General features: G+C 41.6%; 1 protein-coding gene and 1 long non-coding RNA gene across 5 annotated transcripts in view; one reads left to right on the forward strand and one right to left on the reverse strand.

Annotated features, from left to right (window-relative positions):
* The window catches only part of Tmc7 (transmembrane channel like 7), a 45,854-nt gene that overhangs the window by 19,147 nt on the left and 4,132 nt on the right, over positions 1 to 22,575 (forward strand). For all 3 annotated transcript variants that reach the window (XM_063226599.1, XM_063226598.1, XM_063226600.1), the window contains 11 exons: positions 282 to 449; positions 2,473 to 2,555; positions 5,069 to 5,214; positions 7,897 to 8,044; positions 8,849 to 9,022; positions 11,000 to 11,157; positions 13,427 to 13,544; positions 13,805 to 13,902; positions 15,751 to 15,937; positions 18,562 to 18,692; positions 21,482 to 21,637. In XM_063226599.1, the coding sequence (XP_063082669.1) occupies positions 282 to 449; positions 2,473 to 2,555; positions 5,069 to 5,214; positions 7,897 to 8,044; positions 8,849 to 9,022; positions 11,000 to 11,157; positions 13,427 to 13,544; positions 13,805 to 13,902; positions 15,751 to 15,937; positions 18,562 to 18,692; positions 21,482 to 21,637 (1,567 nt within the window). The remainder of the gene's footprint in view (positions 1 to 281; positions 450 to 2,472; positions 2,556 to 5,068; positions 5,215 to 7,896; positions 8,045 to 8,848; positions 9,023 to 10,999; positions 11,158 to 13,426; positions 13,545 to 13,804; positions 13,903 to 15,750; positions 15,938 to 18,561; positions 18,693 to 21,481; positions 21,638 to 22,575) is intronic.
* On the reverse strand, positions 8,039 to 17,289 carry LOC134470731 (uncharacterized). 2 transcript variants are annotated; one of them, XR_010039862.1, is made up of 4 exons: positions 16,964 to 17,289; positions 15,099 to 15,143; positions 11,127 to 11,250; positions 8,039 to 8,207 (listed from the first exon to the last, which is right to left on the reverse strand). It is a non-coding gene; the product is annotated as an uncharacterized LOC134470731 (long non-coding RNA). The 2 variants fall into 2 exon arrangements; XR_010039863.1 differs by lacking the exon at positions 15,099 to 15,143.

Raw genomic sequence — 22,575 nt, forward strand, 5'->3', positions numbered from 1 at the left:
CCTCTTTATCTGGATAAAGGAGATGAGGGGAGGATGGAAATCAATTAATAGTGTTACAGTTAAATATTTACATAAAAAGGTAAATGTGGAGCCCCACCACCATTCTCAATTGATTAGTTTGGGATTGAATGTGGGTGTACATGTGAAATGTTAAACCACTAGCAAATGGAGCTTTAAACGCCACCATAGAAAAATATTTCTGGTTTCTGTGGTTGATTGAATGTACAGAGGGTAGTAGTCAATACTTCTGGTCAGTGATGCCCAGATTTCTTTTTTTCCAGGGAAATTTGGCACTGGGATTCAGTCTTATTTCTCCTTCTTGAGGTTCCTGGTGTTGCTGAATTCGGTGATATTTTTGATCATCTTTATGCTGGTTTTGCTCCCAGTTTTGCTCACTAGATACAAAATCACCAATAGCACCTTTGTGGTCATTCCATTGAAAGACATAGGTAAGTTTATGGCCTTGTTTACTTGTTGAGGGTTCTTTTCACTGTGCTCCCCACTTCAGTGCTGTCTTTGCTAAGAATCTTCTAAATTTTAGGTTGCTGTGTTAGTGAGGATGAGCTAGATTATGCTGCAGAAACAAACAGTCCCATAACCCTCAGTGTCTAATAGCTGCCAAGATTTATTTCTCACTCACAGTCCGTATTCATCATGAGCTGTGGTCTTCACTCTGGAATCCAAGCTTATGGAGCAGCCACTGAGTTGATCCTTGATAGTCATTGTGACCTGTGCAAAAAGAACCATGGCCAACATGTGCTGGCTTCTGACCCGTCTCCCTGGAGGTGACGCACAGCCTTAGTTAGCTCTGCCACATCTCATTAGTCACAGCAAGATACTTGGCCACTCCGTGTTCATCATACAGAGTGTTTGGGAGGAGCAAACGTAACACCATCTACCCCTGTCACTTCATTTGAGGTTTTTATAACTGACAAGGATGAAGCTCCAGGCTACTCTTTATTCAACACCAGTAACAGGCCAGACACTGTGGCAAGTGCTGGATGTGTTTTCTTCCTGAATTCTCAACACAAGCCTCCTGTTTTTGGAATCCTCTTTGCTAGCTGGAGAGAATTTCAGGCATTCTACAGACATCAGTTGATCACTGCTGAGCCCAGCCTAGGAGTTCACCGGGTTTGGCCCATGCTCCATAGTTTGCTGATCTGTAGACCACAGCAGAGTGAGGAGAAGGGCGCAGGCTTCTCATTCCATCTCCGGTTTCTCTCAAATGAGAATCACTGTCTCTTTCTGCTTTGTCTACATTGTTTCTTAATGCAACCATTTGAGCACCTCCCATAAACTGAAGTTTCCACTTTCCTTCCTCTGACACTTTGATGCCATTTGCTTTTCTTATTCATCTTTTTATCTCCAACATCTCTCTGTTACATAGTGACAAAGAAATGTTTCTTGAATTAGTAAACAAATAAAATTATAAGATGGTAGAGCTGGGATTTGCCTTGGGGGAGGTGGTTCAACTATTTATTTGTTTATTATTTTTTGAAACAGGGTCTTGCTATGTAGTTTAGGCTGACCTTGAACTCACTATGTATGTAGCCAAGGCTGGCCTCAAATTCATGGCAGTCCTCCCGCCTCAGCCTCCTGAGTGCTGGCATTGCAGGTGTGCACCACCACAGCTACCCTCAGCCCAGAGCCGGATTGAGATCGGGTGGGACAGACCTGAGCCCAGGTGGAACCCTAGGCTCTCTCATGGCTCATCCTGGTCAGCAAATGAATGCAAACTGCGGCCATGCATGAGAAAATAGATTCCATCTTCTCAGTCCCTTAGGTTTTAATATTGTTTGTTGCACAACAGTAGCTGACTGGTAAGAAGGGAAAGTCAGTTTTCCAAGATGAAGGTAGCATCACTCCAACCAGTGTTTACATTTTTGTTTAATAGTTACACATATGTAAACATGTATTTCTGAATGAAATTCAGTGGTTATTTGCATACACATAGAGATCTGTCTATATCTGATGTGCTTAAAAGTGGGATAGGAAGCCAGGTATGGTAATGTATGCTTGTAATTCCAGCAGTCTGGGAGGCTGAGGCAAAAAGATCACAGTTTGAGCCCAAGTTGAGTAACTTTAGAAAGTTAGCAAGATTCTGTCTCAAAAAAATTTAAAAATGGGATACTAACAATTAGTATACCAATCACATGTGTCAAAATGCTAACACATATACAAGCTGAAAATGAGGCTCCACCCACAAAATATACAGAAAAAATACACATTCCCAAATGTTTGGGGAGAATAGTGAAGGAAATGCTAGAAATAGGAGGAAATGTTACTGCACTTAAAGACATTGAAATTTGGTAATAGTAAAATAGAAAATCACAAATACACAAACATAGTTTGTGTACAACTATGCATCAATATGAGATATTTAAATGTATGTAGTCATATAGAAAATTGTGAGACAAGTTATAGAATTTGTCAGACTATTTCCAACAAATGTTCTTACTCTTTTTCCTGCAGATAAGCAATGTACAGTCTATCCAGGAAGCAGTTCTGGACTCATCTACTTTTATAGTTATATCATAGACTTGCTTTCTGGCACTGTAAGTATTTAACCTAATTCTTTGTTTGGATATGCAAAATCCTAAGCATGGGTTAAAGATCAGTGCCGGGAGTGTCTGCAGTGGGAGCTAAACACAAGTGTGGACATGCAAGCCAGGAAAACCAACCAGGTTCATGGTTACTCATCAGTGAGGAGGCTCAGCCACTCCTTCCTCGGGCGTGTGCAGGAAACAGGTTTTGCCCCTGTCACCCATGGCCTTTTCCTAGTCCCTGCCATGCCGAGATTGGCCTGCAGCAAAATACTGAGGGCCCCACAGAAAGAAGTGTCAGCGAGAATGAAGCGGGACAGGCTTAGTATCTTCACTGTGCTATTGAAAAGACCACGGTGGATGAAGTCTGCGGCTCTTCTATGCAGAGATTATACACAGAGACACGTGTGAGGCACAGATTCGTCACACATACACACTTCATGTGCATATGTCCATGCTTGTGTGCACACACCCCACGCCTGCCCCTAGGGCTATACACGATTCCTTGAAATCCTTCCAAGATCTGTTCATCTCAGGTTAACACCCTCTGCTGCAAAGTGGAATAAATGTTATTCTAAATGGTATTTTTTTTTTTTTTATCGGTACCAGGGATCGAACTCGCAACCACGCACTTGCAAGGCAGGCGCTTATGCCGCTGAGCTAAATCCCTAGCCCCTAAATGGTATTTTTTATCTTCATCAAAAAATAGTTCTCTGTGTGTGTGTGTGCTCCCCCCCCCCCTTCTAGGGACTGAACTTGACCTTTGCACTGAACTATATTCTCAACCTTTTTTTAAAATTTTGAGCCAGGGTCTTACAGAGTTGCTAAATTACCCAGGCTGGGATCAAATTTGTGATCCTTCCAGAGTTCTCGGATCACAATGGGTACCTGCCTCTCTGTGTGTTTTTAATGCCCTTTTTTTCTAAAAGCATATAATAGATTACAGTTGTGAAAAGTTACCATCACCATAGTCCCAGTAAAGATTTCTCAACTTGAGCATTGCTAACTACATTTTGGTCCATGGTAGGAGGCTAAGCCGTGTCCCTGCTCTCTACCCACTAGATGGCAGTAGCAGGCCCCAGGTTATGATGGCGAAAGATGTCTTCACATATTGCCAAATATTTCCTGAGGGACAAAATCGCTCCTGGTTGAGAAGTGCTACTCTAGATATGTCACACAGGCATGTGAAAATCGAGCATTGCTAATCTGAACATCTGCAATCTGATTTGGGAGCATTTTGGATTTTCAGGTTAGGGATGTTTGGTGAAATCCATTCCAATATTTCCAATTCTGAAAAACAGTGAAATCTGAAACTTTTCTGAGCTCAAGGATTTCACATAAGAGGTATTTATTTTGTATATAAAATTACCTTTCTGAAAGTTGCTGGTACAACATACCATGGTATTGAACTTAGACTTTTCTGAGCAGATAAGTGGAAAGCCTTGAATTTGTTCACTGCATTTGATTTTGAGAAAGTGGCTCTATATTTCCAAACTCATATTTTCTTTGGGACAACTCAGAGGAATTGTTGGGGTGCAAATGAGAAAAAAGTCAGCGACTCTCGCAACATCACACTGAAAGCAATTGGGTTTTTTATTTATGTCATGTGTGATAGGATTGCCTTTTTTTTTTTTTTAAGGCTGAGCTATATTTGATTGTATGTATAGTCCACATTTTGTTTCAGGCTTTGTATATTTAACTTTCTTTTCTTCAAAACATTTGATCATCTTGGCTTATATATTTAAATCTTTGCTCCATTTAAGCTAATTTTTATATACGATGTGAGGTTGAAGTTCACCTGCATTCTTTTGCATGTGGCAATCTGGTGGTCTGAATACGGTTTGTCAAAAACAATATCCTTTCCCTTTATTAAATATTAACTGACCATAAATGACACATTGACTCATTTCTGGACTCCCAGTTCTGCCCTGTCTTTGTGTATGTCTAGCCCATTGTCTTATTTACTGTTGCTTTTGTAGTAAGTTTTGAAGTTGGAACATGTGAGTCCTCCAACTCTTGCTTTTTACACTGTAATTTTGGCTATTCTGGGTCCCTTGAAATGCCATGAGATATTTAAGATCAGCTTTTTAGTTTCTACAAAGAACCCACTGGGATCCTGGTGAGGACTGTGTTGAATCTGTAGATCCCCTCGGGGCTGTTGCCATGGAGCTCCTGATCCAAAAACGTGGGGTATTTTTGTTAGTTTTCCAAGTATAAAATTTATACTTCTTGTGTTAAATTTATTCCTAATTTAACTTTTGTATTGAATTTACCCCTAATTCTTTCATTATTTTTGATGGGATAGCACATGGAACTATTTTCCTAGTTTCAATTTTGACTGATTTACCTGAGTATCGTAATGCTCAGGTTTTATCAATGCCTGTTTCTCTGGGGCTGTTCTGGTGTCCAGGGATACAGTGATGAACAGAGTTATTTCAATGTGAGTTCCATGAGGCAGAAATTACTCTTATAGTTGCCTGCACTGAGCTGACCAGGCTGACTCCATGCTCTTGGCTTCGTTTCAGGGCTTCTTGGAGGAGACCTACCTCTTTTATGGACATTATACCATTTATGGTATAAAATTTAAGAACTTCACCTATGATCTGCCTCTGGCTTATTTGATAAGCACAATTTCCTATCTGGCCCTGAGCCTCCTTTGGATAGTGAAAAGGTAAGTGTATCTTGTCATTGTAATCTCCTTGAATTACTTTTGATGGCTGGAGTCTCTTGGAGCTCTGTTGAGTCTGAAAGCATTGCCCAAAAAATGAGCAACTCTTGGGTGGGTTTAGTGGGGAAAAGGTTTTTGAGGGTACTAAGAAGACCCAGAGAATGTTGAAGCAGAATTTGGGAAATGGAGCAGCACCTTAGTTAATTGTTATTGACCATGTTTGGCAGTCCCACACCTCTTTTCCAACACCCCTTGTCTCTGCTTTGGTATTTATGTTAGTTAGAGATCCATGGGGTTGCAGATGGCAGAAACTCAACTCTGGAAAACTGCACTGAAAGGGAATTGAGTGAAGCACTGATCAAACCAAAGGAGGAGAGTCAGTTACAGAAGGACAGAGAGATAGCTGCAGGTTAGGAATAATAGCAGAAGCAAGATTGCCTGCCACTTTGAGTCTAGTGTGGTGGCAGCTTTCTTAAATAGTGAGAAATAAGGCATCTCATAGTTTCCATCAGCCCGTGACTCCATAGGTCACAAGTGCTGAGACCCTTTGAAGAGACTTGTCAGCTCTGGTTCATTCAGATGCCAGTCCTCTGACCCATCATCTACAGCTGGGGGTTAGGGTCGTAGGATAACATTGCATCACATTCCCAAGAGATTTGGTGAGTGCACAGGCATGCGTGTACTAGCAGTTTGCAGGAAAAGTTTTTTTATAGTTTGGATCTGAAATGCGCCCCCAAGGCCACCAGCCTGTAGCACTGGTGGTGGTGGTGCCCCGTTCAGGAGGTAGGACCGAGTGCGAATGTGTCATGAAGGGGGTGTGGTCTTGGCCCTCTCTCTTTCTGCTTCTTGTCTGCCATGAGATGAGCAGCTTTTCCTTACCATGGTCTACCTCAGCCCAGAGCCAAAGCAAGGGGCCAAGCAACTGAAATTTCAAATCCTGAGCCTCAATAAACCTTTCCTCCTTTTAAATTGATTTTCTCAAGTATATTGTCACAGCAATGGGACGCTAATACAGATAGAAACATTAATTCCTTTAATAACGTTAATAAAAAACTATCTCACAAGGTAAAATGGCCCAATAGATAGTAAAACATCTATTTCTGTCCCTGTGTGATACTGACTTAAACATCTTAGGGTCTGAAATCATTTAGGAATGTGCATGTTGAGAAAGCATCTCAGGTGGTTCTGATGTACCTTCCTTGGTGTGATCCTCTGGCAGAATTGATGGATCACACCAATTCCTTCCACTTGCATTGTCCTCATGCCTCCCTAGCAAATTCTAAAAATAACCTGTTTGAGGTAGAGGCCTGTGATATTCAATGTTTTTATGTCATCAGTGCCAGAGTGTATTTTCCATGAAAGCGGTTGATTGAATAAAAATTGTGAAATATGTAAGAGCTGCCTCTGGCATGAACAGGTGCTCACTAAATGTTTGTTTCATTTGCTGCGTAAGTCATTTATTCATGTATTTATTCACTGGTTGAGCAAAGTGTGATCTAGGCATTGTAAAGGCATTGCATATAAAGGTGGCAAAATAACCAAGGTGTCCTCAAGGAACTTATAATTCAGCCAGCGTGAGAGGATATAAGCAGTGAACAGGTCAGTCAGGTGGTTTCAGATGAGATCATTGCTGTCAAAGAAATTAAAGGGACTGATCTGAAGTAGGGGTTGCGGCTTTAGATGGGGAGACGAGGAATCCTAGAGGAGATGTGCAGCTGGAATATGATGGTGCATTCAGTTATTGTGACAAAGACAGTGTACTAAAAAGGAGGAAAGGTTTATTTTGGCTCATGGTGTCAGAGTTTTCAATCCACGGTCGCTTGGCCCTATGAATCTGGGCCTGTGCTAAGTCATGGCAGCCAGGAAGCAGAGAACAAGAGGAAGAGGCTGGATTCTCAATATCCCTTTCAACGGCACCGCCTCCTCCCCCGATCTTCCTTCTACTGGGGCCCACCTCTCTAAGTGTCCATCACATTCCAGCAGTGCCTTGGCTGGGGCCAAGCCTTCAACACATGGGCATTTGAGGGCACACTCCCAAACCAATCTGTAGCAGATGGCTCGGAGCCAGCTGTGGAAATCAGGGGAAAGACCACACCTGAAAAAAGTAAACTGTCAAGTACAAAGGCCCTGAGGCAAAAGCAGGGATTTGTAGGTTTATAGAAAGGTATGAAAACTATTACAGTGGAGTGGCCACCTGGGAGGAAAATAGAGCTAGATCATGTAGCACTTTTAATTTATGTTAAAATGTCTGGGAATGAGAAAAGAAGGAAAAAAAATCGAAAATAAACCTTTTGTAAATGAGGAGGGAAGGAGGGACTTGAAGAGAGAGTAGGAGAATGGGAGGAAAAAAAGAAACATTATATCCCGAACAGGTACAAATTCTCTATGATGAATGTGATCGTTACATATGTCTAAAATGTACCAATAAAATCTGATTGGAGAAAAATATGGCCTGGGTTTTGTTCCAGCTCTGATAGAAGTTGTTAGATGGATTAACAGAAGTGATTTTTAACAATGAGATACCTGGCTAACTGTCACAGACAAAGAATGGTCCAAAACTTAACCATGTCAGAATGTGCCAAACATACAGCCATGTGCAGCTTCTCAGGTTCTAGATGAAGCCAATTCATGGACTTGTACTTTGCTGCTGCTGCTATCAGAAGGATACTTGTGTTTTGGGGCCAGGTCAGTGGAGGGGTTTAAAGTCAACCTGATTCGGAGTGAGGAGCACTTCCAGAGTTACTGCAACAAGATCTTTGCTGGCTGGGACTTCTGCATCACCAACCGCAGCATGGCCGACCTGAAGCACAGCAGCTTGCGGTATGAGCTCCGAGTGAGTCCTGCCGGGTTTTCCCGTGGGGGTGCTCCCTGCCGGGTCATGCCTTGTGCAGGACCGAGGTGGGCGCCAGGCTGTCTCAGGTGCTCAGCAGGCTTCTCCTGTGTTGTTTTCAAGAGCTTTCTGCAGTGTTCAGCTTATTGGGGTGATGACCTTGAACCTAAGGTGGGGACACACATGGGTGGGGGAAGACAGTATCTTTTCTCCACCTGCTGCTTCTGACACTGTTACGTTCTCACCTGATAACTGTCATAGACATTGCTTGTACTGGAGAAACTGGACTGAAGGTGGGTGACTATGAGAGGTTGAAATGGAAAGAACACAAAAAAGTACAAGAAAATTTCTGAATTAATAAGGAGAAAAAGAGTAGTGAATAGCATCTTGGTGAACCCCCTCCCCCAACAGAAAAGAGGAGGCAGGAGACAAACAAATCAAAAGCTTAATAAAGTAAGAGCAAAGGAAATAAATGCATTGTTTCTACACTAAATATAAATAGATCATATTTTCCCATTAAAAAGCAGACTACCAGATTGGGTTAAAAAGTAACATCTACTTACATGCTATTGCAAGAATATATATATATATATATATGTATGTATGTATATATATATATATATATATATATATAATGATTTAGTGCCCTTAGAAGACATAAAACATAAAATCTAATTGGGCTTGACCTGGGAAGGTGTCTAATATTTAAATGAGGTCCTAAAGATAGATGAGGAGGGTATCATAGGTTTTTGCCCCCTAAAACTCCTTCATTACACTGCTCACAAATGTATTTTCTTTGCTCCTCAGGCAGATCTGGAAGAAGAGAGAATACGGCAGAAAATTGCACAGAGGACCTCAGAGGAAACGATACGCATTTACTCTTTGAGACTGCTTTTGAACTGCATTGTTCTGGCTGTTTTGGCTGCGTGCTTTTATGCAATCTACTTAGCAACCATCTTCTCACAGGAACACATGAAGAAGGTAAGTGTACCTCGAGAGTCCCTTCAGCCTACACCCTGGTGGGGTGTTATACTAGATGCATCATAGACTAGAGTGATAATAGATATTGTCATCATTTCTGAATATATGTGGGGGTATAAGTTTGGCTGATGTGACAGAGAACTAAAAATCAGAGGTGATCAATTTTCAACTTTTAAGAGAAATTTCAGAAAACGTTGGATTTATTTGTTTCTGCTGGAATATGCAGTATTCAAATTCAGGCTAGATTGTCTGCATTTTTATTCCTGACTCCTCTACTTACTAGGTGTAGTGCCTTAGTTTACCTGAAATAGCGGTGATTAGATTATACAGAAACCATTGTTCATTTTCTGTTAGCCGATTCTAAATACTCTGTAATGCTGTCATTCTCTTAAATGGTTTTACATTGTTTTGATATACTTAATGCTACAGTATACGAAGTTGTACTCAAGGACTTCAAGGAAAGAGTCTATATGGTAACTACTTTTGGGTCGGAATTATCTGGTGGTGAAACACTATTCTGCTTAAATGGTTATGTTTTGATCTGCCCTGTTTCACTGTTATGCCCTCTTTTTTCTCAATCTCCATTCCATTATTTACTTTTTTATTTTTAGCCGTTTAATTAAAGGGAAAAAAATAGCAGGATATAATATAGTAACCCACTTTGACTTTCTATTATCTCGATTTGAAACCCTGTATTACTCTCACCATCTTGTTTTTGACTGAGGTTCCTCTATTCTGTTTTGCTGGATAGTATCAGGTTCGAAAGTTTAGGCATCAGCTGAGAAGATAATGAGATTCATTATAACGCCCATTCTCGTTGACTTTTATCTACTTCTGAGGACCTACAATGTCTCCAATGTTTTGGTTTTGTCGGTTTTGTTCTTTACTGTTTTGTTCAATTGTATTATAACTAATGATATAGGCAATTCTATTAGAGATAGCGGGAGGCATTATGGTAACCATTGTTGATCACCTTGTATTATGTTTTTACATTATCTATTATGTCCACCCTTTTGACTTGACCGATTCTGTTCTGTTATGTCACATTTGGTTTTACTCTCTTCCAAAAAAGCAATAAGAACCGTGGGAGCAATGAAACCCAAAATGTGTAATAGTCATTGTACAAAAGAGAGGAAAAGAAAGAGCTCTAAACTATATAACTGCATGTATATTTAAGTGTATAAGATAGAAAATGATATCACAGAGTTTTATTGGATCATTGAACAGAACTGTTTGCAGTATCATTGTTGGAATGTCCACTCTACAAGCTTTAATTTTGTGACTTGAACAATTATTTCTAAGATGGCAATATGTAATCCATTAACTAGTGATTTCCTACTGTGCATTTTTTTCTTCTGTAAATCTGTATAACTTGTACCCCTTCACTGTTTTTTTTTCTTTTCTCCTTAAATAAAAAAAAATAAAATAAAATCCAAGTTAATTAGTAGCTTTGTTTCATGAACTTAAATCAGGGCCCAGATTCCATCTGTCTTGTGTCTCTGACACCTGCAGGGTGTGGCTCCCTTCTCTGGGGCAGCAGACAGCTCACTGTGACATCCACGTTCTAACCAAAGGGAAAACATGACCTGGAGTCTGACTTAAAACTTCTACTCATCTCCCCGTGGCCAGAGTTACATGACTGTGCCTACCTATAAGAAGACTAAGAAAATTTTTTATCCTAGCTGTATTTGTAGCTGAGTAATGTGTTACTTTGAAAAAAGCTATTACAAATAATCACTATTACATCCCTGAAAATAATTTGCTCATTCATACAGAATACCTGTGATTCTTTTAATGCTTTGCCTTAAGATTCCATTTTTCTTCCAGCTAGATTCTATGTATCTCTGTTTGCTCACCTGTGGAAGGAAATGGCTTTATGTTTAGAGGCTATGTTGAATGACAAACACATTTTATTGGTTTGCCACATATGCATTGTCGAATTCTTTTTCAATTCAATTTGTGTTGCTATTTCCCTAGGAAATCGGTAAGATGGTTTTTGGAGAGAACCTGTTGATACTGTACCTACCATCCATTGTGATCACACTGGCCAATTTTATCACCCCAATCATCTTTGCCAAGATCATCCACTATGAGGATTACTCACCAGGCTTTGAGATCCGACTGACGATTCTTAGGTGAGGCCTTAGCTGCAGGTCACCACTTGCCTGAAGTGGTCATTGCTAATCAGGGGTGCACATTTTCCTGCTGAGCTGAGCGTCTTCCTTAACCTGTAGAGAAGGAATCAGAATTTGTGCTTGCAGTGTAACCTCTCTGACCTCAGGGTCCACTCGTGCGTGTTATACTTTAGTCCCTGTGTTAGCTGAGGGCTGGGGTGGACTTCTAGGAGGTACTGATGTGAAGATGTCAGAATCTACAGATTAAGGCAGAGTCCAGTGAGCTCATACATGGGAGTGAAGAGGGCCAGGAGGGAGCGACGTGGAATGGGAGAATTTTCATCGTGCTCCTCAAATACTTGAGATTGTATTTGCACCTTAGAAATAAAAACCAAAAAGCTTTGTGTTTCACAAACATTGAAACAGGACAAATGATCTGGTGAACCTTCACGTGCTCATCATGTAGTTTCAACCATCCCCAACATTTTGCCCCCACCTTTTGATAACAGGGATTAAATACAGGGCCTTGCCTGAGCTGCACCCCAGCTCTTTAAAAAAAAATGTAAAATTTTGAAACAGGGTCTTGCTAAGTCACTAAGTTGGCCAGACTGGGCTTGAACTTGCTGGGGCACAGGTGTGTACTGCCACATCTGGCTTGCCCATCTTGTTTCATCCATTTCCATCACCTCTGCGAGATTATTTTGAGCAAATCCCAGACAATGTGTCGATTTGCCTGTGAACACTGCAGTCTCTTTCCAAGCGATGAGACTTGTTTTGACGTGAACATCTCACCCCTCCTCACATGGAGGCAGTCTTCCTGGTGGAGTGGGAGATGGCTTGTTCAAATCATGATCTGCACAAGGTCCACGTGCTGCATTTGTTCTAAGAGTTCCTTTTATGCTTTTTTTTTCCTTGTTAATCTGGTTTTTTTCATTAGCATATTACATTTATTTTATAATTTTCAGAGGCTATCCTTTTGTCAATTTTTACTTAGTATGTATTTGCCGTACATAATAATCACATTCCTCATGTGGAATTGGCAGATGTACGTAACACCTCTGCATTCTTTTTTCTTCTCCTTCCCTTCCCTTTCCTCACCCCTGCCTTTTTTTTTTTTAAAGATTTTTTTCCTTTTTGTTATGCCATTGTGGAAGTAACCAGGTCCTTTGTTCTCTAGAATGTCCCCTGTTCTTGACGCAGTTTGCTGTCTGTTGGTGGTGTGTGTGTGTTTTCCATACCCACAGTTGCTGTAAACTACTGTGTAGAGTTAGAGACCTTACTGGATCCCATTTCAGTTTTTTGCTGTGGAAACCTCATCATTAGGGCTCTGTTCCCACCTGCTGTCTCCCTCTGCAGGAGGCTCATTGTCATGGCATCAGGAGTCACACCTTTCTGATCTTTTTTACTTTTTAAAAAAACTAGTAAGACATGAGATGTACTGGAAAAATATGGTGGAAGTTTAAACAATGTATTCCCCTCTGCCTCACATACTTAAACTTATCCCATTCTTCCTCTGTTCTGAAAGGCCTGTTTGTAAATGTCTTCAGTTGTTCTGTTGTGACTGAATTGATTCAAAATGTTTACCTCTCACGGTCACTTTGGCTTTGCGGAAGAGCCCGAAGTTGCACCAGGCCATTGTGATGAGTAAAAGGCATGAGGACGCTAAAATGGATGAGGAAGTTTTCACCAGCCTGCCTTTCCATTGGATGGCACAAGGCAGCGCGTTCACCGTATTTTTGGTCACGCCTTGTTTAGAAAGTGATGAAAGAGAACTTCCAAAACTGCTTCAGAAAGTTGCAGGAATGATGGGATGATTGTGTTCAAATTGAGGGGAAGGGGTATTTTGAGGGAGATTATAAAATTTAAAATGTAGACATTTACCTTAAATTTCGATATATAACCTAAAGTTACTATATAGCCTAAAAATTATTTTTTATTTTTGTTTTCTGGAGAAAGGATCTCACTGTGTAGTTCATGCTGGCCTTGAATTCATGATGCAGCCCAGGCAGGTCTTGAACTCACAGCAGTCCTCCTGTCTCAGCTACCTGAGTGCTGAAATTACAGATGTGCACCACATCTGGCAGTGTTAACCATTTTTAAGTGTGCAGTGTAGTGGCATTCAGTTTATTACCAGCGATGCACACTTGTCATCACTATGCATCTCCAGGACTTTTTCATCATCCGTAACAGAAGCTCTGTATCCATCAGGGATTTGCTTTGTTTTAGGGGCTGACAGGGGACGGCCTGCACTGACAGCTTCCTCTCCTCCCCTTTCCTTTCTCCCCTGCAGGTGTGTGTTTATGCGGCTGGCCACTATCTGTGTGCTGGTATTCACACTGGGCTCCAAGATCACATCCTGTGATGACACCACATGTGAACTCTGTGGCTACAACCAGAAACTCTACCCAGTAAGCTGTGGAGGTGGCATCTTGCTGGGTGGAAGAGGTCATCTGGTGACAGTGTCACAGTCAAGATGCATGGGCTCGGTTCTCTGTTGCACCTCTCTCTAGCTGTAGCTAGGAGGTGGGTCTGGGCCTGCGCCTGGAAGACTGTGTTGGAGCTCAGGCAGCAGCATCTGGAGATGGAAAGGGCATTGGAAGAGATCTGGGAATCTGGCTTCCTTTGCCCAAAAGGGTCTCTTGTTGCCTCTTACTCTCTCTGGTTTCAGTGCTGGGAGACCCAGGTTGGGCAAGAAATGTACAAGCTGATGATCTTTGACTTGATCATCATCCTGGCTGTGACACTCTTTGTGGATTTCCCTAGAAAGTAAGTACGGGGCTTTTCCCTCTTACCTGTCATCTCCATATTGGAGCTCCCATCATGACTGCACAAAGCACTGGGTGACTCCTCAGTCCCCAGGAATCCACTGGTAACCAGTGAGCCATAGGTGACCCATCCGAAGATGGTGTGAAGAGTAGGGACTATGCTGCTTCCCATGAAGCACCGCGGAGATGAACTGCTGCCGTCGGCACAGCCATGCCAGTATCAGTGTGGACTACCAGGCTGCAGTGGAGGCTGCGTCTCCTGATCTGGATTCAGGCCCCGGCACTGCCCCTTGCTACTTGTGTGACATTAGGCAAACTTGTTAGCTCATTCTCATGTGACCCATGTTGCAGCTTTGTGAGCTTTAAGAGATACTGTGAATAAAAGCACCGAGAACACTCACAGCACGCAGCTCAGCAACACATCACAGTCCCCATCATGACTGTCATGTCCGCCTTGTTTTGATTATTCTCCCCTCTCCGTAACTTTTTGACCTACACATGCAGGTAATCCAGGCATGGATTTAGCATTATTAATAAAGACGTCAAAAAAGAAACTTAAAAGTCTCACACACACGCGCACGTATAAATACCACATTGTTTCTCTGGTGTGAGAAACTGCAAGTATAAATAAGGATCAAGGTATATATTAGGCATTGTGAAATAGGAAAAAAAGTTTTTTGTATGTTATTAAAACACTAAAAACTAAAATAAATAAAGAAATAAAAAGCTTGAAAAGCACACAAATATGAATGGGTGCTATTTAAAATTTTTAAATATGTAGAATTTAAACAAATGTAGAAGTCTGGAGAAAGGTGGGAGCTTTGTTCTGTTATGGTACCCCCCTCCCCCGACTATCCAGTCCCATGCCATTCCTCACAGGTGAGCATTGCTAACACTTTGGGAGAGCTCATGCAGTCTTTAAAAACTGTATAAAAATACAAGCTGTGTATGGTGCTGCACACCTGTAATCCTAGCACTCTGGGAGGCTGAGGCAGGAGGATTGTAAGCTCTAGCCCAGCCCAGTAACTTAATGAAACTATCTTAAAATGACAATAGAAAAGGGCTGGGAATGTAGCTCATTGTGAAGGCCCTGGATTGAATCCCCAGTACTACGAAACAAACCAAAAATATATACACACACATATGCACAAATACCCATGTAGATAGACTCACTGTCATGTTGGATGCGTTCTTTACCTTCAGTGGGATCATCCACGTGGGTCTAAAGTTTGCCATCCAACCCTTGTAAGAATAAAACATCAGAGCTTTGTGACACATGGGTTTTACTCATCTCTCTTACAACGTTTTCCTGTATCTGTGGCTTATTATTTATCCATCTAACCCCAACTGATGGCATTTTGGTTGTTTCCAGTGTATTTAATAGTCATGAGAATACTGCTGTGAATAGCAGTACAGTGTATATTTCTCTTGGGGCTTTGGCCCTGGAAGCTTCTAGAATCCTGAGAAGTGACATTGGTAAGTGGTAGGGTACCCATAAACTATATTCTGCATGAATACATGGCACTTTTTGTGTCGAATGACAAGCCAGTATACAGAGACCTCCAGTATGGTTTATGCTCAGCATAACTGTGAAGTAGGATATACTAGAGTCCCCCATTTCCCAGATGGGAACAATGAGGCTCAAAGAAATCAAAGAACTTACAGATTTGGATGTTAAGTTGTGAGTCTAAGGCTCAAATCCTGGTCTTGATTTCAGAGTCCACTATATTCTTATAAGACTGTAAACAGGACTAACCAGTTTCCCAGGAAATGGCCTTATTTGGTGGTAAGGTTCTGTGGCCTTGGCAGACACCTGTAACCAGGTGAGAATGGTCTGGTTTCTTTTCAGGCTCCTGGTGACCTACTGCTCCTCCTGGAAGCTGATCCAGTGTTGGGGGCAGCAGGAGTTTGCCATCCCGGATAACGTCCTGGGGATTGTGTATGGGCAGACCATCTGCTGGATCGGAGCCTTTTTTTCTCCCCTTTTACCTGCAATTGCAACTGCGAAATTCATCATCATCTTTTATGTGAAAGAGGTAAGGGGGGGGGGCTGCCCTGGGCCAGCCTTGATCTTGCAGGGATTCGTGTGTTGGAGCCCACCCCACCTTCATGAGGCACATCAGAGCGATTTTCCTCATTTAATGTATATTTATTCTGGAAGAAAATGGAATGAATTGTCACTGGTTTGGGGGTGGTTTTGTTTTTCTTCTTCTTGTAGGAGAGATTAAATCCAAGGCCCTTATACTGAGCTACATCCCTGGTGGTTTTTACAATGTTGAGACAAGAACTCATTAAATCACTAAATTACCCAAACTGGGCATGAACTTTTCTTAATTTTAAGGATATTGTTAAGGATTATTTTGTTTCTGTGACTTAAATGTCATCTCATGTAATATAAGAATTGAGTCTCTGTGAATTAGCGGTGGTACATTTTAGTGATATTTTGCTTCTCTCCTCTTCCTCCCATCCACCCACCCTCCTTCCTTCCTTCCCTCCCTTTCCTCTTCCGATTCTTACGTGTGGTACTGGGGATTTAATTCAGGGGTTATGTAGAATAGGCAAGCGCTCTACCCCTAACCCCCAGCCCTTTTTATTTTTTATTTTAAAATAGGATCTCACTGTGTATCTCAAGCTGGGCTTGAACTGAATGTCTTACCTCACCCTACTAAGCAGCTGGGATTTTAGGTGTGCACTACCGCACATGTATTAATTTTTATTATGTAACTTTTCTTGGATTTTGGAGCCACACAGTTATTTTTAAGTCTCAGTGATTTGTCTAGGGAGCCAGGCCCTTGAATAGCCTGGGCGCTGTGCCAGAACTAAATGTTGCATGGGAGAAATATGTCTGCAGATGACTGGCTTATCGGGACTTACTGTTTTCTTTGTAATAGAGCTAATGTATACTTATTGTTATGCATTTAATAATACAAATAGGTTTATAGTAATGTCCATTCCTTCTTTTCGAGGTAGTCTTTGATAATAAGCCTGTATCAGTGTTTACTAGAGAAACAGATATAACACAAGAAATAACAAATGCCTAAGAATTTACAAGAATGACTTACAGTGGCACCCACAAAGTCGGAGGAGTAGTCTGCACCCTGGGGATGGAACAGTTCAGTCCAGGGTCTGGAGCTCACTGCAGTGTCCTGTGCGAGTCTGTATCAGGAGGCCGATGGGTCTGTGGTAGAAGGCTGAAGGCTCAGCGCTGGAAGCCAGGAGTTGATGTCCAAGGTGAAGGCGAGGACTGGAGCTCACCCAAAGGAGCAGAAACTGATCCGTCCTTCCTCATTTCCCCCTTACACCATCCAGGCAACAGACCGCCAGCAGGGTGTGGAATTGCTGAGCCAATTTAGTTAAACTCTTACTCCAGTTGACACAATCAGTCAACCATCACAAAGCCAGCCTGTGTTATTAGCCAAGCCTTGAGGGTTCAAAATTAGAAATGCTAGTGTTAAAAGGAATAATGCTAGTGGCAGCAGATAATAATGTACTATATATTCTGCTTCCCATAGATTATCATGTAGTGTTTATACCTGGTCTTGGACTAGGCACCACATTTTATAAAGCAAAAAGCTGCAATTCAGAGATGTTAAGCCATGCACCAGGCCACACAGCTTGTAGGCGACCTCTCAGAGTTGAACTCAGGTTTATCTCACTCCAGTCTTATCCCTTACCTTGGTAAGCAGGGCCCTGACTTGGGTGAAACTTTCTACTTGGATGTTTTGGCCTTTGAATGTTTTTATGGCTTCATTTGGAAACTTCAGTCGGCTGAATCTCAGAGGAAAGGTTGATGTGAGAAAGCACATAGGAACCTCATTTTCTTTCCAGAACGTACTGGCAGCTAGTGGGAAGGGCAGTGTAAGCCATCAGGTGGGACATGGGCCCCGGCCTCGCCCGGGACACTCACGCCTACCCAGCAGCAGCCCACAGGCAAGGCACCGAGTGTCCTCTGGCTCTCAGTGTCCAGCTCACAAGTTGTTCTGCCTCCTGTGGGATTTAGGAGAGCTTGACGCCCAGCCAGTAATGCAGCTTTTTGCCATTTGGAGAAATTGTGTGGCTGTTACTTTCCCCTCTTGCCCTCCCAACTTGATATTTTGTCTCTTTTTCTCTTGATGGAGAGATTTAGTATGTGGAAAATAATGTGTGCTTGTAAAAAATTCAAGAAAAATACCTCTAAATTTGGTATATATTATTGTACAACCATTTGAATATACTTAAAGCCCTATAAATAACAGATACTTTAATAAATGAGTTCCTAGAGTTCTGAGATTTGCCGCTTTTATTTGACAGTGCCACATGGGTAAGTAACACTGCTGTGTCCTTTTTAAGGGATGTTGGTATTCCATTGTGCCGGAGTCCTTTAACCTCTAAGTAGCCCCCACTGCTAGCTGTTTATTTAGATTGCTTTCAGCTGTTGCCTATAACCAACCACTATAACTACAGATGTCTACTTGCATGGGTCTTGCCCATTTTTCTTATTATTTTACCAGTATGAATTTATGGAGTCTGATTACACAGCATTCATTTTGAGCTATATTCTGAACTACACTCTAGAAAGCTGAGAATGGTTGGTATTCCCATTGTAATGCATACATATGTTCATTTACCCTGCTGAATGCTGTACTTACTGTTCTTAACCCTTTTCTTCTTTTCTCCTTAGTTGAGTCTTCTTTACACCTGCAAGCCTTCCCCAAGGCAGTTCAGAGCGTCCAATTCTAATTTCTTCTTCCTGCTGGTGCTGTTGATTGGGCTGTGCTTGGCAATTATTCCTCTGACAGTCAGCATGTCCAGGTATATATGACTTGGGTTTCCTAGAACATCACCTTGCTTTGTGACATGTTCTTTGTGGTAAAGAGCCTGTTACATCCTTCTTTGGCTTTTCTCATGATGTTGCACCCACAGAGGTCGTGGAATCCCCCTGGACTGAGCCAGACCCACCTCTGCAAAGCATTTCCTTCTGGAAGCTGGAGTGTATTGGGCCACTTCTGAAACTTAGATGGTTGTAGTCATTGCGAGGGGCCGGATGGACCTTTCCAACCTCATTGCTGAGGACCTTTCATTCTAGTCTCCTTTTGAGTTATTTATTTATTTCTTATTAAAATAAGAAATGGCCATTATGGAGGACTGAGGAGAAAAGCAGAAGGCAGCAGGATGTTGCCTCACTCTGGCTGGTTTGGTTGAGGAACCTTTACTGAGTCCCTTGAATGTGCCAGGTACGGTGCTAGGGACGTGAAGACAGCGAAGACATGGCAGGAGGGATATGCAGCTTCGTGTGGACTTAGGGGAGATCAGAAATGCGCTAAGCATCTGAAGTTGAGAGAGTTGAAACCTTGGGGTACCACTGCCCGTGGCATAACTGTATGCACTAGAATCCTGCAAACTCTTTTTATAAAAGCCAGCAAGTGAATAACTTAGGCTTTCCAAACCACTCGTTCTGCTGTATCATGAGAGCAGACAAAGACAATATATAGAGGGAGAGAGATGACTGTGTTTGAATAAAACTTTATTTATAAGAAACAGGTAGTAGGGCAGATTTGGCTAGGTACATACTTTGCCAACTCTGAGTTAAAATCTCACAGAAGATGTTTCTTGATTTTTAAATTAAAAGGTTAAATATTTAAACCCCTCTCTTAGATTTGAAAAGTTTTAAATTGTTTGATTGTATGTGGTTTTTTTTGTTTTGGTTTTTGTGTGCTTTTTTTTTGGTGTGTGTGTGTGTATGGCTTTTTGAGACAGAGTCTCACTATGCAGTTCAGGCTGGCCTTGAGCTCACTTTGTAGCCGAGGCTGGTCTTAAACTTGCAACGAATCCTCCTGCTTCAGCCTCCTGAGTGTTGGGATTACAGGCATGAATCACTATGCCTGGCTTTATGTGGGTTTTTTTAAGTTGATTTTTTGTATTTTAGTAATTTTTGTATGTGTAAGGAATTAAGCCCAGGGATTTCACACTGAACTACTCCACAGCTCCCTTTCTCATTTTTAAAAAAAAATTTTGAAACAGGATTTTGCTAAGTCACTAAGTTATTCAGGCCAGACTCGAACTTGTGATTTTTCTGCCTCAGCCTCCCAGAGTACTAGAATTATAGGCATGCCCCACATGCCTGTCTGTTATGTAACAAAGTCAAATAGTATAGAAGAGAAAAAGTTGCCAGCATATATAAAACTCTCATTCTTTTCAATATATTTTAGCTTTGATTTTTAAATTAAGAAATATATTCACAAGAGGCAATATTCAAAAATGTGTAAGGAGTTCATTTTCTAATTCTATTTTCCAACTACTTGCTTTCCTTCTGAGATAGTCTGTGTGTGTCTTTTCTCTCTCTGTCACAGAGGTTCTCTAATATCCCATGATATGAATGGACCATAAATTGTTCATTCATTTCCTTAAACTTACGAAGTCCTTTTCAAATCTTAACTTTGTTTTCCCGTTGTAATTTATTTTATGTTTTCTTATATTTTATTTAGAAACAATTTTAAATGTATGGAAAAGTTGAAAAAATAACAAATGCATATGCTCTCCAAGTGGGTGTCTCAGTTGTTCACATTTGGCAGTACTTTCTTTGTGTGTGAGTGATAACGAACCATTTAATTTTGTGTTTTTGTGGGGTTTCGTATGTTTTTGTTTTGTGTACTGGAAACTGAATCCAGGGTGAGTTCTCTGCCCCTGAGCTGCATTCCCACCCTGAACCATGTGAAATTAAGTTGTAGGCACCATGTTTACCTCTAAATATACTTCATCAGGCAGCTCCCAAGAAGACATGGTTTCATGTACTTCCACAATAACATCACAACTAAGAAATTTAATACTAATATCATAATCCTGCCATTTTCAGATTTCTCCAGTTGGCCTCAATTAGTCTTCTTCTAGCTTTATTTTAATTAATTAATTTGTTTAGTTTTTTCTTTGTCTTTGTCTTTTCTTTTTTTTTTTGTACCTGGGATCAAACTCATGACCTTGCACTTGTTAGGCAGGGGCTTATGCCCCTGAGCTAACAAGTGCAAGGTCATGAGCTAGATCCCTGGCCCCTAGTTTTTGTCTTTTTGAGACAGTGTTTCAAGATGCAGTTCAGGCTGGCCTTGAACTCACTTTGTAGCCAGGCTGGCTTCAGAACTCATGGAGATCTTTCTGCCTCAGCCTCCTCAAGTGCTGGGATTATACATGTTTCCCACCACACCCAGCTCTGGCTTTATTTTAAATATAAAAGTCATTGAATTTTCAGCCATTAAGTCTCTTTAGTTTCCTTTACTCTCTTATCATCTGAAGAATCCAGGCCGTCTTTCCTCATCTTTGAATTCAGAGATTGAAGAGTAGAATCCCTGCATTCTGGTCTTGTCTAGTTGTTTTCTGACAGTTTCCTTTAACTTGATCTTCTCTCTTGAATGTCCTGTAAACTGAAAGTCAGGCCTAGAGACTGGATGAAATGTTAGAGTGAGTATTTTGGATCAGAATATCCCAGAAGGCCTAGAAGTCAGGCGGTTCCCCATAGGCCATTGTTGACAAGATATTGTGGGTGTGCAGAGGCGGGCCGCTCAGCCTATGCCTCATGCTGGTCCTAAGCCCCTTGATCCATGTCCTGGCAGCATCCCTTCCTCGAAAGCCTGTGGGCCATTTACCAACTACAATACCACCTGGGAGGTTATCCCCAGCACTGTGACCACCTTCCCCAGCTCGCTGCAGTCTGTAATTCATGGCATCACATCAGAAGCCTTTGCTGTGCCTTTCTTCATGATCATCTGGTAAGTAAGATATCCAACAACCACCCAGTGAGTAATTTCCACTGAGGCAAATGGAGTGTGTGTTAGTCAACTTTCTGTTACTGTGATGAAATATTTGAGATAATCACCTTAAGAACAGAAAAGGTTTATTTGGTTCACAGTTTCAGAGGTTCATTCCATGGCTGCTTGGCCCTGTTGCTTTGGGCCTGTGCCAGCATTAAGCATCATGGTAAGCACATGTGGTGGGCACCTCTTTTCCTTATAGTGACCTGGAAGCAAAAAAAAAGAGGACAGGGACCAGACTGCCAATATCCCTTTCAACAGCAAACATCCTCCCACCAATGACATAACATCCTTCCTCTAGATCCCATTTCTTAAAGGTTTCATCATTTCCTAATAGTGCCATGGGCTGGGGATCAAGCTTTCAAAACATGGATCTTTGTGGGGACATTCCAGATCCAGAATATAACAGATCACCTGCTAAATTTGGCAAGTGACTGAGCTGCTCTGAACCTCATTGATTTTGGGGTCTTTAGAATTCATTACTGGATGATGGTTTTCAGGGACATTCAGTAGGGTGAACCCAGCCATTTCAGGATTTCCTGATTACTTGACCTGTGCTTTATCAGTCCTGTCTGGGCAATTAGATAGGAAACTGCTCCCCTTTCTTTAAATGAAGTTATCTGCTGTTTTCTTGGGGGCTTGCTTCCCAGTTCATGGGCCCTGTCTCTGAAGATAACTCCAGACATCATCCCACTTGAGATCTGGAGCTGCAGAAAAGATAGGAGCCAGTTGTTGACTGCTTTAAATCAAAACTGTATTATACCAACCAGATTTACGTATTCCATTTCACTGATGAAGAGGCCAGAGAGGAGCTCAGTGATTACCCACAGCCAGTTAATGGCACATAGAGCTGACTTTCTGGACATTTTGTTTCTTTCCCCCTCCCTGTTCTGCAT

The sequence above is a fragment of the Cavia porcellus genome, unplaced genomic scaffold (assembly GCF_034190915.1).
Source record: "Cavia porcellus strain 051 isolate PalLab524CR breed Dunkin Hartley unplaced genomic scaffold, mCavPor4.1 scaffold_16, whole genome shotgun sequence".
NCBI lineage: Eukaryota > Metazoa > Chordata > Mammalia > Rodentia > Caviidae > Cavia > Cavia porcellus.